Raw genomic sequence first — 14,417 nt, forward strand, 5'->3', positions numbered from 1 at the left:
AATCATAAATTGTCAAACAAATCTCTCCTTGAGTAGTGGAAAGGCCCTAAAGCAGCCAAGAAAGAATATCAATACTTTGCAAAGGAGGAATGATTGTTCCAATTCGCAGCTTAATTGACTTTAAAGCTTAATGAAAAACACTACGGTGCTGTTAGTACACATAGTTGCTCTGATGAACATTGAAATCTATGCTCCAGAAAGAGGAGTTAGGGAGCTTTTTATATTGTATTATTGATGCATTTTTCTAACTGAGTGTAAGCATAACAGTTGGGCAGAGCTACATAGCTCCAGATGTTAACTATATTCTCAAGAAAATTCTTCAAAATGTGGATGAATAAAATATCGTGCAGCCTTTTGTGTTGAGAAACGTACATGTATTTATTCCTATCAGATTTCAGTCTTTTAAGCAGATATTAAAAATAAATGTAACGTTTATTTTTTCTTAACAAAAAGTCTAAAGAAATGTTTCTTTTACTTTTTTCAATATTAAGACAACAGTTACTTCAAATAAAGATTAAATTATTGGCAAACTTAAATTTCTGTTACATGAAGACGCTTATAAGGTATAGATGTAACAAGAGTAGATAAAACATCTAACTCAGAACAGCAAGATAAGTTTGACACTTGCCTCCATCCTTTTCTCAAAGTATTGTCTACCTGGGGGTAACGCCTATAAAGAATGATTGAATGACAGACACTTGCTGATTAAATTATTGTGATTGAAATTAAAACCTGATCTTTAAGCCTTGGCTCTCCAACTGTTACCCAACAGAAATATAGGAAGACAGGAAGCAAGCTGTATGCCCAGGCTTTGTGCATGTGTCCCATTTGCGAGGAATGCATGCAGCACTTTTCATGCAATCTATACATTAGCCTAGTTTTTCAAGGGAAAGGGACTGCTCTGCCAGTTAGTGAGCCTCAGATGTTGATTTGGTTCTGTGAATTGAATATGTACGTTGAAAAGAAATGTTACCTCTATCAAGCCAAAATTCTTGTTCGGCCTTCAGCATCTTGACACCTGTGGATGTTAATCTTGATCTAGAAGATAAAACTCTTGTGACTAGGGTGACCAGTTTTCAGAGTAACAGCCGTGTTAGTCTGTATTCGCAAAAAGAGAAGGAGTACTTGTGGCTCAAGCTGTAGCTCACGAAAGCTTATGCTCAAATAAATTGGTTAGTCTCTAAGGTGCCACAAGTACTCCTTCTCTTTTTAGGGTGACCAGATGTCTCGATTTTATAGGACAGTCCTGATATTCGGGGCTTTGCCTTATATAGGTGCCTATTACCCCCCCACCCCCATCCTGATTTTTCACACTAGCTATGTGGTCACCCTACTTACGACCCATTGTGTGCTACGTCATTGAGCTTCTGTTTTACCCCAAGAATGCCATAAAACCTATATAGTTGTTTTCCTTACCATAGTCCTATGTATAGGATGCCTGTATTAGGAACAATCCACTAAAAATGCTCTAAGTCCTCTGACATGCTCAATTGCGAAAGGGCTCCTTGTGGCTGATTAGCAGTAAGCTATAGAGGTCAGTCATGGATATGAAATAGACTGCTTCTGAAAGCACAGGTAGTTAGTAAAAAGAGTTTGGTAGCTGGGGAGAGACAGCTGATTTGTGGGTACTGTGGGAAGTAGTTGCAACTAAGAATCATTAACTGTTGGGTTCCACAAAATGGCACCAAATGGCACTTTTGTTACATATCTTCTGGCAAACTTTATAATGAATAAAAACTCTCAAAGTAAAATGTTCAAAAAACAAGTATAGGTATTTCAGGTTATTTGACTGCAGAGTAAACTCATTCCTATTAAAATATGAGTTCAGAGGACTGTGGCATCATTTTTGTAATGAGGTATTGCATTGTTACAGAATATGTCATACTCTGTGTTAGAGTACATGCCATCATATTGTAAAATATACTGCTAGTTTTACTACATTGTATCAGTATGGGGGAGGCCTGTTTCTTCAGTGCTCTGAATCTGGCAAACAAGCTGAAGGCTGCAGATAAAGATAGGGAAAAGGGAGAGGATAACTAACAACACATAAGCTTTTTACTTTTTAAAGGCCTGATCCTACTCTCCTTTAAGTTAAAAATCTTTCAGTTGATTTTAGTGCGAGTTAGATGAGAACTGATGTTACTAATGCAATTCTGGCTGAGGCTGGTAATAATCAAATGTCATAACCATCTGAGAGCTGGCTGTGAGCTGGTGAAATGAATTGATTCTTAGTCTAGTTCCTAGTAGCATCTATATTAGTATGTGGTCTATACCACTGACCCTTCCAGTGTTGAGACATAGAGTGTGTGGTTGTAGGGGCTGCTAGTAAAGCAATCTTCCAAGTACAGCTTGTAAATAAATTGTTATGTAGTGATACCCAAGACTCTGAATAGCATTCAAATGTGTTTGCAGCTCTAAGAAAAAATAAGGTTCAAATATACTGTAACACAACCTGCTAATGGAGGAGCAAATTAGCTGCAGTTTTTGAACTTCTGAAGTAATTGATAGGCTTTAGCATTCTAAATTGTATTATGTTTTTGATATTATATATTGGTAATGCAGCTACCCATGCTGATGTTTCTCAGCCTGTCATAGCAACTGGTCATAGCCCTGGTCTACACTAGGACTTTAGGTCGAATTTAGCAATGTTAAATCGATTTAAACCTGCACCCGTCCACACAGTGAAGCCCTTTGTTTCGACTTAAAGGGCTCTTAAAATCGATTTCCTTACTCCACCCCTGACAAGTGGATTAGCGCTTAAATCGACGTTCCTGGCTCGAATTTGGGGTACTGTGGACACAATTCGATGGTATTGGCCTCCGGGAGCTATCCCAGAGTGCTCCATTCTGACCGCTCTGGACAGCACTCTCAACTCAGATGCACTGGCCAGGTAGACAGGAAAAGAACCGCAAACTTTTGAATCTCATTTCCTGTTTGGCCAGCGTGGCAAGCTGCAGGTGACCATGCAGAGCTCATCAGCACAGGTGACCATGATGGAGTCCCAGAATCGCAAAAGAGCTCCAGCATGGACCGAACGGGAGGTACGGGATCTGATCGCTGTTTGGGGAGAGGAATCCATGCTATCAGAACTCCGTTCCAGTTTTCGAAATGCCAAAACCTTTGTGAAAATCTCCCAGGGCATGAAGGACAGAGGCCATAACAGGGACCCGAAGCAGTGCCGCGTGAAACTGAAGGAGCTGAGGCAAGCCTACCAGAAAACCAGAGAGGCGAACAGCCGCTCTGGGTCAGAGCCCCAAACATGCCGCTTCTATGATGAGCTGCATGCCATTTTAGGGGGTTCAGCCACCACTACCCCAGCCGTGTTGTTTGACTCCTTCAATGGAGAGGGAGGCAATACGGAAGCAGGTTTTGGGGACGAAGAAGATGATGATGAGGAGGAGGTTGTAGATAGCTCACAGCAAGCAAGCGGAGAAACCGGTTTTCCCGACCACCAGGAACTGTTTCTCACCCTAGACCTGGAGCCAGTACCCCCCCGAACCCACCCAAGGCTGCCTCCTGGACCCAGCAGGCGGAGAAGGGACCTCTGGTGAGTGTACCTTTTAAAATGCTATACATGGTTTAAAAGCAAGCATGTGAAAGGATTACTTTGCCCTGGCATTTGCGGTTCTCCTAGATGTAGTCCTAAAGCCTTTGCAAAAGGTTTCTGGGGAGGGCAGCCTTATTTCGTCCTTCATGGTAGGACACTTTACCACTCCAGGCCAGTAACACGTACTCGGGAATCACTGTAGAACAAAGCATTGCAGTGTATGTTTGCTGGCATTCAACCAAAATCCGTTCTTTATCTCTCTGTGTTATCCTCAGGAGAGTGAGATATAATTCATGGTCACCTGGTTGAAATAGAGTGCTTTTCTTCAGGGACACTCAGAGGTGCCCGTTCCTGCTGGGCTGTTTGCCTGTGGCTGAACAGAAATGTTCCCCGCTGTTAGCCACAGGGAGGGGGGAAGGTTGAGGGGGTAGTCACGCGGTGGGAGGAGGCAAAATGCGACCTTGTAACGAAAGCACATGTGCTATGTATGTAATGTTAACAGCAAGGTTTACCCTGAAAGAGTGTAGCGACTGTTTTATAAAATGTGTCTTTTTAAATACCGCTGTCCCTTTTTTTTTCTCTACCAGCTGCATGTGTTTCAATGATCACAGGATCTTCTCCTTCCCAGAGGCTAGTGAAGCTTAGAAAGAAAAAAAAACGCACTCGCGATGAAATGTTCTCCGAGCTCATGCTGTCCTCCCACACTGACAGAGCACAGACGAATGCGTGGAGGCAAATAATGTCAGAGTGCAGGAAAGCACAAAATGACCGGGAGGAGAGGTGGCGGGCTGAAGAGAGTAAGTGGCGGGCTGAAGAGAGTAAGTGGCGGGCTGAAGACAGGGCTGAAGCTCAAATGTGGTGGCAGCGTGATGAGAGGAGGCAGGATTCAATGCTGAGGCTGCTGCAGGACCAAACCAGAATGCTCCAGTGTATGGTTGAGCTGCAGCAAAGGCAGCTGGAGCACAGGCTGCCACTGCTGCCCCTCTGTAACCAACCGCCCTCCTCCCCAAGTTCCATAGCCTCCACACCCAGACGCCCAAGAACGCGGTGGGGGGGCCTCCGGCCAACCAGCCATTCCACCACAGAGGATTGCCCCAAAAAAAGAAGGCTGTCATTCAATAAATTTTAAAGTTGTAAACTTTTAAAGTGCTGTGCTTAAAGTGCTGTGTGGCATTTTCCTTCCCTCCTCCACCACCCCTCCTGGGATACCTTGGTAGTCATCTCCCTATTTGTGTGATGAATGAATAACGAATGCATGACTGTGAAGCAGCAATGACTTTATTGCCTCTGCAAGCGGTGATTAAAGGGAGGAGGGAAGGGTGGTTAGCTTACAGGGAAGTAGAGTGAACCAAGGGGCGGGGGGTTTCATCAAGGAGAAACAAACAGAACTTTCACACCGTAGCCTGGCCAGTCATGAAACTGGTTTTCAAAGCTTCTCTGATGCGTACCGCGCCCTCCTGTGCTCTTCTAACCGCCCTGGTGTCTGGCTGCGCGTAACCAGCAGCTAGGCGATTTGCCTCAGCCTCCCACCCCGCCATAAACGTCTCCCCCTTACTCTCACAGATATTGTGGAGCACACAGCAAGCAGTAATAACAGTGGGAATATTGGTTTCGCTGAGGTCTAAGCGAGTCAGTAAACTGCGCCAGCGCGCCTTTAAACGTCCAAATGCACATTCTACCACCATTCTGCACTTGCTCAGCCTGTAGTTGAACAGCTCCTGACTACTGTCCAGGCTGCCTGTGTACGGCTTCATGAGCCATGGCATCAAGGGGTAGGCTGGGTCCCCAAGGATACATATAGGCATTTCAACATCCCCAACCGTTATTTTCTGGTCTGGGAATAAAGTCCCTTCCTGCAGCTTTTGAAACAGACCAGAGTTCCTGAAGATGCGAGCATCATGCACCTTTCCCGGCCATCCCACGTTGATGTTGGTGAAACGTCCCTTGTGATCCACCAGAGCTTGCAGCACTATCGAAAAGTACCCCTTGCGGTTTATGTACTCGGCGGCTTGGTGCTCTGGTGCCAAGATAGGGATATGGGTTCCGTCTATAGCCCCACCACAGTTAGGGAATCCCATTGCAGCAAAGCCATCCACTATGACCTGCACATTTCCCAGGGTCACTACCCTTGATATCAGCAGATCTTTGATTGCGTGAGCTACTTGCATCACAGCAGCCCCCACAGTAGATTTGCCCACTCCAAATTGATTCCCAACTGACCGGTAGCTGTCTGGCGTTGCAAGCTTCCACAGGGCTATCGCCACTCGCTTCTCAACTGTGAGGGCTGCTCTCATCCTGATATTCATGCGCTTCAGGGCAGGGGAAAGCAAGTCACAAAGTTCCATGAAAGTGCCCTTACGCATGCGAAAGTTTCGCAGCCACTGGGAATCGTCCCAGACCTGCAACACTATGCGGTCCCACCAGTCTGTGCTTGTTTCCCGAGCCCAGAATCGGCGTTCCACAGCATGAACCTGCCCCATTAGCACCATGATGCATGCATTGTCAGGGCCCATGCTTTCAGAGAAATCTGTGTCCATGTCCTGATCACTCACGGGACCGCGCTGACATCGCCTCCTCGCCCGGTATCGCGTTGCCATGTTCTGGTGCTGCATATACTGCTGGATAATGCGTGTGGTGGTTGATGTGCTCCTAATTGCCAAAATGAGCTCAGCGGCCTCCATGCTTGCCTTGGTATGGCGTCCGCACAGAAAAAAGGCGCGGAACGATTGTCTGCCGTTGCTCTGACGGAGGGAGGGGCGACTGACGACACGGCTTACAGGGTTGGCTTCAGGGAGCTAAAATCAACAAAGGGTGTGCCTGTACATCAAGGAGTATTTCAGGCAGGACTGCACGGAGGGTTCCAATAAGAAATGGTGCACCTAAGTTATCGTTGTTATTGGAACAAGGAGGTTAGCCTGGCCTCTGATTGATACATGGCTAGATTTACCTCGCTGCACCTTCTCTGTGAGTGACTGCAGTGTGATCTAGACAGGGGAGGAGGAAAATGAGTACAAAACAAATCTGGTCTATTTCTTGTTCTCACCCACTCCATCTATCTTTTACATCTTTGGCTGGCAGCAGACAGTGCAGAAGGACTGCATGCCATCCACATCTCATGGCTGCTTGGCAGAAGATGGTACAGTACGACTGCTAGCCATCTTCATCTCTTGCCTGCTTGGCATAAGATGGTACAATACGACTGCTAGCAATCCTCATCTCTTGCCTGCCTGGCATAAGATGGTACAATACGACTGCTAGCAATCCTCATCTCTTGCCTGCCTGGCATAAGATGGTACAATACGACTGCTAGCAATCCTCATCTCTTGCCTGCCTGGCATAAGATGGTACAATACGACTGCTAGCAATCCTCATCTCTTGCCTGCCTGGCAGAAGATGGTACAGTACGACTGCTAGCAGTCCGTATCGCCTGCCCGCTCACCATAAGACGGTTCAATAGGACTGCAGGACTAAAGAGAATGACCTGGTCAAGTCACTCCAAATTTAGTCCCTGCGCCCATGTCTGCCCAGGCGCTCCCAGCCGACGTGGCCAGGAGCACCTCGGACACGACGAGGACGACTACCAATCGTATTGCACCGTCTGCTGCCAGAAGGCAATGGGTTGCTGCTACTGTGCAGCAAAGCCGTACCGCGTCTGCCAGCACCCAGGAGACATAGGGTGACGGTTACCTGAGCTGGCTCCATGCTTGCCGTGGTATGGTGTCTGCACAGGTAACTCATGAAAAAAGGCGCGAAATGATTGTCTGCCCTTGCTTTCACGGAGGGAGGGAGGGAACGGGGGCCTGACGACACGTACCTAGAACCACCCGCGACAATGTTTTAGCCCCATCAGAGTGCTCCATTGTGAGTGCTCTGGACAGCACTCTCAGATGCCCGATTGTTTGCCATTGCTCTGACGCTGGGAGGGGCGCTTACAGGGTTGGCTTCAGGGAGTTAAAATCAACAAAGGGGGTGGCTTTACATCAAGGAGTATTTCAGGCAGGACTTCACGGAGGGTTCCAATAAGAAATGGTGCACCTAAGTTATTGTCGTTATTGGAACAAGAAGGTTAGCCTGGCCTCTGATTGATACATGGCTAGATTTACCTCGCTGCACCTTCTCTATAAGTGACTGCAGTGTGATCTAGAAGAATGAGTCCCCTAGACAGGGGAGGGGGGGAAGCAAATCTGGTCTATTTCTTGTTTTGATCCACTCCATCTATCTTTTACATCTTTGGCTGGCAGCAGACGGTGCAGAAGGACTGCATGCCATCCACATCTCATGGCTGCTCGGCAGAAGATGGTACAGTACGACTGCTAGCAGTCCGTATCGCCTGCCCGCTCACCATAAGACGGTTCAATAGGACTGACTGCAGGACTAAAGAGAATGACCTGCTCAAGTCACTCCAAATTTAGTCCCTGCGCCCATGTCTGCCCAGGCGCTCCTGATCGACCTCACAGAGGCGACCAGGAGCACCTCAGACATGACGATGACGGCTACCAGTCGTACTGTACCGTCTGCTGCCACAAGGCAAGGGGTTGCTGCTCCTGTGTAGCAATGCCGTACCGCGTCTGCCAGCACCCAGGAGACATAGGGTGACGGTTACCTGAGCGGGCTCCATGCTTGCCGTGGTATGGCGTCTGCACAGGTAACTCAGGAAAAAAGGCGCGAAATGATTGTCTGCCCTTGCTTTCACGGGGGGAGGGAGGGAACGGGGGCCTGACAATATGTACCCAGAACCACCCACGACAATGTTTTAGCCCCATCAGGCATTAGGATATCAACCCAGAATTCCAATGGGCAGCGGAGACTGCGGGAACTGTGGGATAGCTACCCACAGTGCAACGCTCCGGAAGTCGACGCTTGCCTCGGTACTGTGGAAGCGCTCCGCCAAGTTAATGCACTTAATGCACTTAGAGCATTTTCTGTGGGGACACACACACTCGAATATATAAAAGCGATTTCTAAAAAACCGACTTCTATAAATTTGACCTAATTTCGTAGTGTAGACATACCTTTGATAGATTTCTGCAGTGATAACATCTCTACATTCTTCTTGCCAGGCACACACCTTTTTAACAGCAACTAATTTAGTAACTGACAATAGCAAGAGGGGTTTTTTTTTTGTAATGATTTGAAAGAAATTTATATGTAAAAGCAAATGGATGAATTAAAAACATTAAATAGCTTCACCACCATCCACATGGATGAATTGTTGAGATCTATTTTTTTCTTGCACTATAAACATATGGCATGAATTTGCTGCTCTCATTACAGATGCTGAGAGAAGGGAAAGACAAATATTTATATTACATTCATGTTTTACAGTAAAAACACTGTTCAGTTTGTTTATACAGTTCCACTGTTACAGTTTTTATGGTTGGTAATGAAACCACTGTAAAACAGAGTCTGAATTATATAGCAGATGTGTTAAGGCCCTTGCATTCAGAAAGATGCCCAACATTGAATAGTTATCATTTCTATAGAATCAATCTACTGACTACAGCTGAACTATTTCAGACCTTTGTCGACATGTACAGTTAGCCTTGTACCATTATTGTAGCAACGATGTAGTTTTATTATCCAAATACATTGATATTTTACAAGAATAACATTTTATGAACTATAAAGCAGACTTCTAGTCACTGTGAGTGGGTGCGGGAGGCTTTAAAGGATTTGGTAGGCATTTTCCAGTCATTTAAGACCTCATATGGCTTCCATTTTCATTAAACATTATGAATGCATTCCAAATGTTTAATTAATATAACATCTTCCTCTTTATTCACTTTAATTTCTTGCCACGGTTATGAGAACTTGGAAGTGTTTTGATTCTTTTTCAGTTGATAAAGAACTGTTATTCCAAAGAATGTGTGTGCTAAATACATGAATTATTAAAAACAAAAAATATTTCTTAGAAGTTAGTTTTTCACTGTGTTTATGTATTTGAAAGTATCAGTAGAAAATATCTAGTCAGTTACCTTTCCACTAATACCCTTTTTATACAATCTACCTACAGCCAAAAATATACACTGTTGATTTCAGATTTATAGAAGTTATTAATATTATTTCTATAGTGCCAGAGGTTTGCCTGGTACTGTAAAGACAAACCCTGTAGAAACAGCTTATGTTCCTGCCCGAAAGCGTTTACTATCTCAGTTCTAGATGCTACAAGCACTTATTGCTAAATGTAGTGCTTCCTATCATGAGTGGTCACACTGGCTCCAGTTGCACTGTTCATGGTAGCGAGCACTGTGCTTAGTGTTAAATGGTATCAGTACTTGGCCCTTATTCGGTAAACAAAAGGTTAGGAAAAGAAATGGGGTCTGCATTTTTTAGTTTAGTTTCTTGTAGTTCCAAGGCTTTTTGTCAAAACTTATCAGAGATCACTGCAGAAATGGTTTAACAGTGGCTGGCAAGCTGAAAGAAGAGCATAAAAGGGGACTTTGAAGAATTTGAAGTGGCTAGGCACAGTGGAGGGCGGGATTGTTCTCTGCATAAGAAATAGTATTCAGAATGGCTGGTGATGTGAGTGGTTGAAGCAGAGAGCCCTTTATAAGGTGGGAAGACTTGGGTGAGGGAATAGTATGATCTTTGGGAAGAGAAAAAGGAAGGGGCAGCACAGGGAAGAACACTGAAGCTGAGGATGAGGAGTGTCCTGTGGAAAGAAACAGGAAGTGTGTTGGAAGGGTTTTAGCAGAGAAGAAGAATGATTGAAATGGTGGCAAAGGAAAATAGTTGTGGGTGGGGTAGGTTGACTGGATTAGTAAAAGGGGCAGAGATGATGGGTAGGGAGATTCGACTGCGGTGGTTGCAATAGTCCTAGTGGAAGAAATGAGGGTGTGATGTCTCACAACAGTAGGGGGTGCTAGTTCCAAACCAAATGTACCCCAGGACCAAGTGTACTCTAAGATAGTCTCATGAACAGAAGGTTGAATTCTGGGCATATCTGCCTTATGTCTTCTTCATCCATGTGTGACCTCTGGGAAATATAGGCAAAAGAAAGCAGGGGGTTCATTCTGAAAGGAACACCGAGCACTCCCTTCCAAAATGTCCAAGAGAGCCAACCTGCAGCATCCTGTCAGTTTGAATTTCACAAAGCCCTGCTGACCTATGAAGGCACCAGCCTGTTTTGTGTCCTAATGGAGGTATTATCTAGTCAGGTTCAGGAGGTGTTATTTCCCTGAAATGGTCAGCGTCCCTCTTAATTGTGAAGGGGTATCCAACGATTTTGTCCCACCTGGTGTCTTTCTGCCAAGGTCAGCAAAAATATCCCATTGCATTCTGGGCTTTTCACATGCAGTGCACAGAAGGAAGTTAGTAGGGTGACAATAGAAGGAGATTCACCTTGGTAGTTTAATAACATCTTGACTAAGGGATAGTCCAGAATAGTAAATTCTGCCTTGGTCTCCTGCTGTAATTTTGGATTTCTAGGTTACTCTACACTGTATGTCAACCTCTAACTGCTCTAGCCATAATCCCATTGCCAACTAATGAAAACAAAAGTGCTGTTCCATGGCTGTGAAGTTAGTGTTATATTTAATTAGTGTAAAATACAGCTTTTCATATAATAGCGTGTACATTTTTAACCTGCCATAATATTATAATTGGAAACAAATCATCTGAAGTTGTCTTCCTACTCATCTTCTACTATCTCAGTGCACGTCTCAAAAATGTCTGAAATGTAATTTTAAGAAATATTCGCAGTGCCCCTCTCCCATATTTTTGGTATGTTCTCCAATCAGCAGAAACTGATACACATTACATTTGCAGGAGAGGGATAATTTGTTCGTGATTTTACTAAAACACTGTTCTTCTTGATACAATTTCAGTGTTCTTCATTGCAAAAACAAACAACCCACCCTCAGCATCCAGGAAACTGGCAAAACATAACATGAGAGAATACTGCCAGCAAATCACTCAGCCATGACTAGTTTTTGCCAAGCTTTCCAAAAATAGGTGTCTAAAGCTGGGCTTCTAAATTCATGTTTAGGCTCCCAAGTAAATTGCTTAGCACCTTTGAAAAAATCAGGCCATCAGCTGCTTCAGTTAAAACTAATGGAAACTGCTGGCTGTTCTGCACTTCTGAGAATCAGGCCTAACTTTAGATGTCTGCTTTTAAATCTTGGCCTTTCTGTATTCACATAGCCTTGCTTACAGATATGTGTAGATAAGCTTCACAGATAAGTTTTACAGATACACAGAATATAGCAGAATCCTGTTTGTCTGAATCTTTCCTTCCATAAACTCCCTTTGTCTAATTGCTTTTCCCACAGTATACATTGTTGGTACGGAAAAACCCTCTGTTTGTATATACTCCATGTCATGTATTCTTTTCACATAAATAGAATTCGACTCTCATTACACTTGTAGAACTAAGTTTTGAAAATAAGTTAAACTGGCTTGATTGTAAATTTTTAACCATCCCCACAATTACTCTGATTGTGATGTGAGCATGTAATATATTCCATTAATAAAAAAGGCAAGCTTAGCTTATGGTAAATACACTACTAAGTGTTTATAGTACATTTTATATTTTACATGATTCCCTTTATAATTCTGCTTATCTTTTCATTCGAATTCCCTGAAGGACATATAAAAGAACCCCTAAAGAGAGTAATTACTTCTCTACTCCTTAACCAAGGCTCCTTTTGCAAAAAGAAATCTGAGCTGCTTTTTAAAGAAGGGAGTTTTAAATAAAAATGCAAATAAGCTGCTTTGTAACCACATTAATTACCCACCTAGCCTCCTATTACCATGTTTGTATTGTTTGCAAACACTATTTACAGTCGTGTGGAAATTAACATTACTGGTCCTGAGGAAAGATTGTTGGTGGTGGATTGTGCTTTGGAACCAATTAGAGTGAATCTTGTCTCCATTGAGACTCATGGGGAATAGCATAGCCTTGCAATGTCAAATAATAACATTAACTTAGACTACACAGGCATAGTGCTGTAATTATATTATTGGCCCTGTTTTGCTTCTGCATTGAATTTCTCTGTCTGCATTTTAAAACCAGCAGGCTGCAGAGTTTGTTGCTAATGATTTAATATGTACTGTGATAACTTTTGATGAAAGTCATTGTGAAATCCAGTGGGTCACTTTATCACCAAACTGATTCTTTGTTTTCCTTTATAAAACAATGCCAAAACTAGCATCTATGTTGAAGACTTCATAGGTTTCCATATAATTAATTCCCAAACTGACAAACAAATTTGCTAGTTTATTTCATATTGTGAGTGAATAGGATGGAATGTGTGACAGGGTACCAGTAAAGCAGTATATTCACACAGTGAAAATGGATTTTCTCACTGTCCTTTGCACATTTACACAAAGAAACAAAATGTTTGTTAGTATAATGCCGACAGACCCCAGTCATCTGCAGGCAGGATCGAAGTGGGGATCTGTGGAGCTTAGTGCATGAGCCTTTACTGCATGAGCTAAAAGCCAACTGGCTGTTAGCTAAGGCTGTAGAGCAGACTCATTTTAACTCTCTCTCTCTCTCTAAGTGGCTACTAGTTGGGACAGAACACTACACTACAGGAGGTGTGTGGGTTACATTAGCAAAATATAATTGTGAGCTGGAAACTGCAACACAAACTTTTTGATAAAGTATCTTTTAGGCTTTCTCTTCTTTTTTTCCCTTTTCCCTTTCTATTTTTTATAAATATGTCATGGACCTTCAATCATTTTGACATAAAAAAGTTCATTTGAAAAAAAGAAAATGATGCAAGTGTGACTCTGTCTTCTATGTTTTAGGAGTTAGAAGTAGAGCTATGGACAAATCCCACAGGGTTCATGCAAATGGGTCATACAAAGTAGACCCTCCATGATTTGCACCCTAAAAGATTTCCTCTTCTCTCTAGGCTTTTATTCATACCCACCAATGTGGTAGAAGAGCCCCTCCAGATAGCCAATAAACTTTTCTGATTATGGATCTTGTTCTGCTTGTCTTTAAAACACCATTGTGTACATCTCTGGTGCTATTAAAAACCGTATGGCTGTGGTTTAAAAATTAAAAAACCCTACCTAATGTTTTTCTCCTTCAGTGACTTCTGTATCAGTTCTGCTCTAATCACAAGCATTTAAATACTCCTCCACAACAGATAGAAGCACTGTACCATGCTGGAGCAATATTTCAGTACTGAAAGAGGAAAGAGTGTAACTTATGACTTAATGAATCACCAGCATTACTTCTTATAGCACCCAGGGCTTGACTTGGGGGCACTCATCCAACAGCTAATGGGCTTCCTGATCTTCCTCAGCTTATCTAAGATCAGAGCTCCAGGTTGTATGGCTGCTGACCAGTGTATACATAAATTACCTAAAACACCCATAGGAACACTATTCAAGAAGGAGGCATAACCAAAAATATAAACAGTGGTAAAATGTTATGCAAAATGTCTGCTTAGAGGCAACTGTTAGCTTTGTCAGTCTGTCTAAGCTATTTCTTTCTATGACTGAGGAGTTGAAGAAGCATTGTGTAACTTCACTAAGTTTGTAATCAGTTTGCCATCATTTTATCTCCTCTCTGCATGACGGGAAGTACTACAGAATTTTACTTGTGCAGACCTTTTTTAAGAGCCTATCACCTTTGTCTCCATTCTCTCATTTCACAATCCCTACTGTTAGCTGACAGGATTGCTTTTCCTTACTTGATAATCTTTTGTTGGCAGCACATGGTACAACTGTCATTTGTTAAGTGTTTATGCAGTACATAGCACAATGAGGCCCAACCTGATTGTGGATTTTAGGCACTTCCGCAATATAAATGTTGATTAATGATAATTAATGGTAGCATCTCATCAATAATAGCTGCTCACTTAATTCAATGTGTTAAGGCGGGGGGAGGGGGTAGTCAGTTATTTGTCGTCAA

At 43.3% G+C, this 14,417-nt stretch overlaps 2 protein-coding genes across 5 annotated transcripts in view; both read left to right on the top strand.

The window, feature by feature from the left end:
• Window positions 1–14,417, top strand: part of WWOX (WW domain containing oxidoreductase) — a 695,867-nt gene that overhangs the window by 55,137 nt on the left and 626,313 nt on the right. The gene's annotated exons all lie outside the window — the stretch shown is intronic.
• LOC140896548 (myb/SANT-like DNA-binding domain-containing protein 7) lies at window positions 1,207–4,996 on the top strand. Its single transcript, XM_073308473.1, has 2 exons — window positions 1,207–3,547; window positions 4,135–4,996. The coding sequence occupies exons 1-2, from the start codon at window positions 2,964–2,966 to the stop codon at window positions 4,190–4,192; spliced, it is 642 nt and encodes a 213-aa protein (XP_073164574.1). The 5' UTR covers window positions 1,207–2,963; the 3' UTR covers window positions 4,193–4,996.

Source organism: Lepidochelys kempii, chromosome 12, assembly GCF_965140285.1.
Source record: "Lepidochelys kempii isolate rLepKem1 chromosome 12, rLepKem1.hap1, whole genome shotgun sequence".
Classification (NCBI taxonomy): Eukaryota; Metazoa; Chordata; order Testudines; family Cheloniidae; genus Lepidochelys; species Lepidochelys kempii.

Coding starts and splice junctions, on each gene's coding strand:
- LOC140896548 (XM_073308473.1), top strand. CDS start 2,964: ATGCAGAGCTCATCAGCACAGGTGACCATGATGGAGTCCCAGAATCGC. Junction 3,548..4,134: donor AGGCGGAGAAGGGACCTCTG/GTGAGTGTACCT, acceptor TTTCTCTACCAG/CTGCATGTGTTTCAATGATC.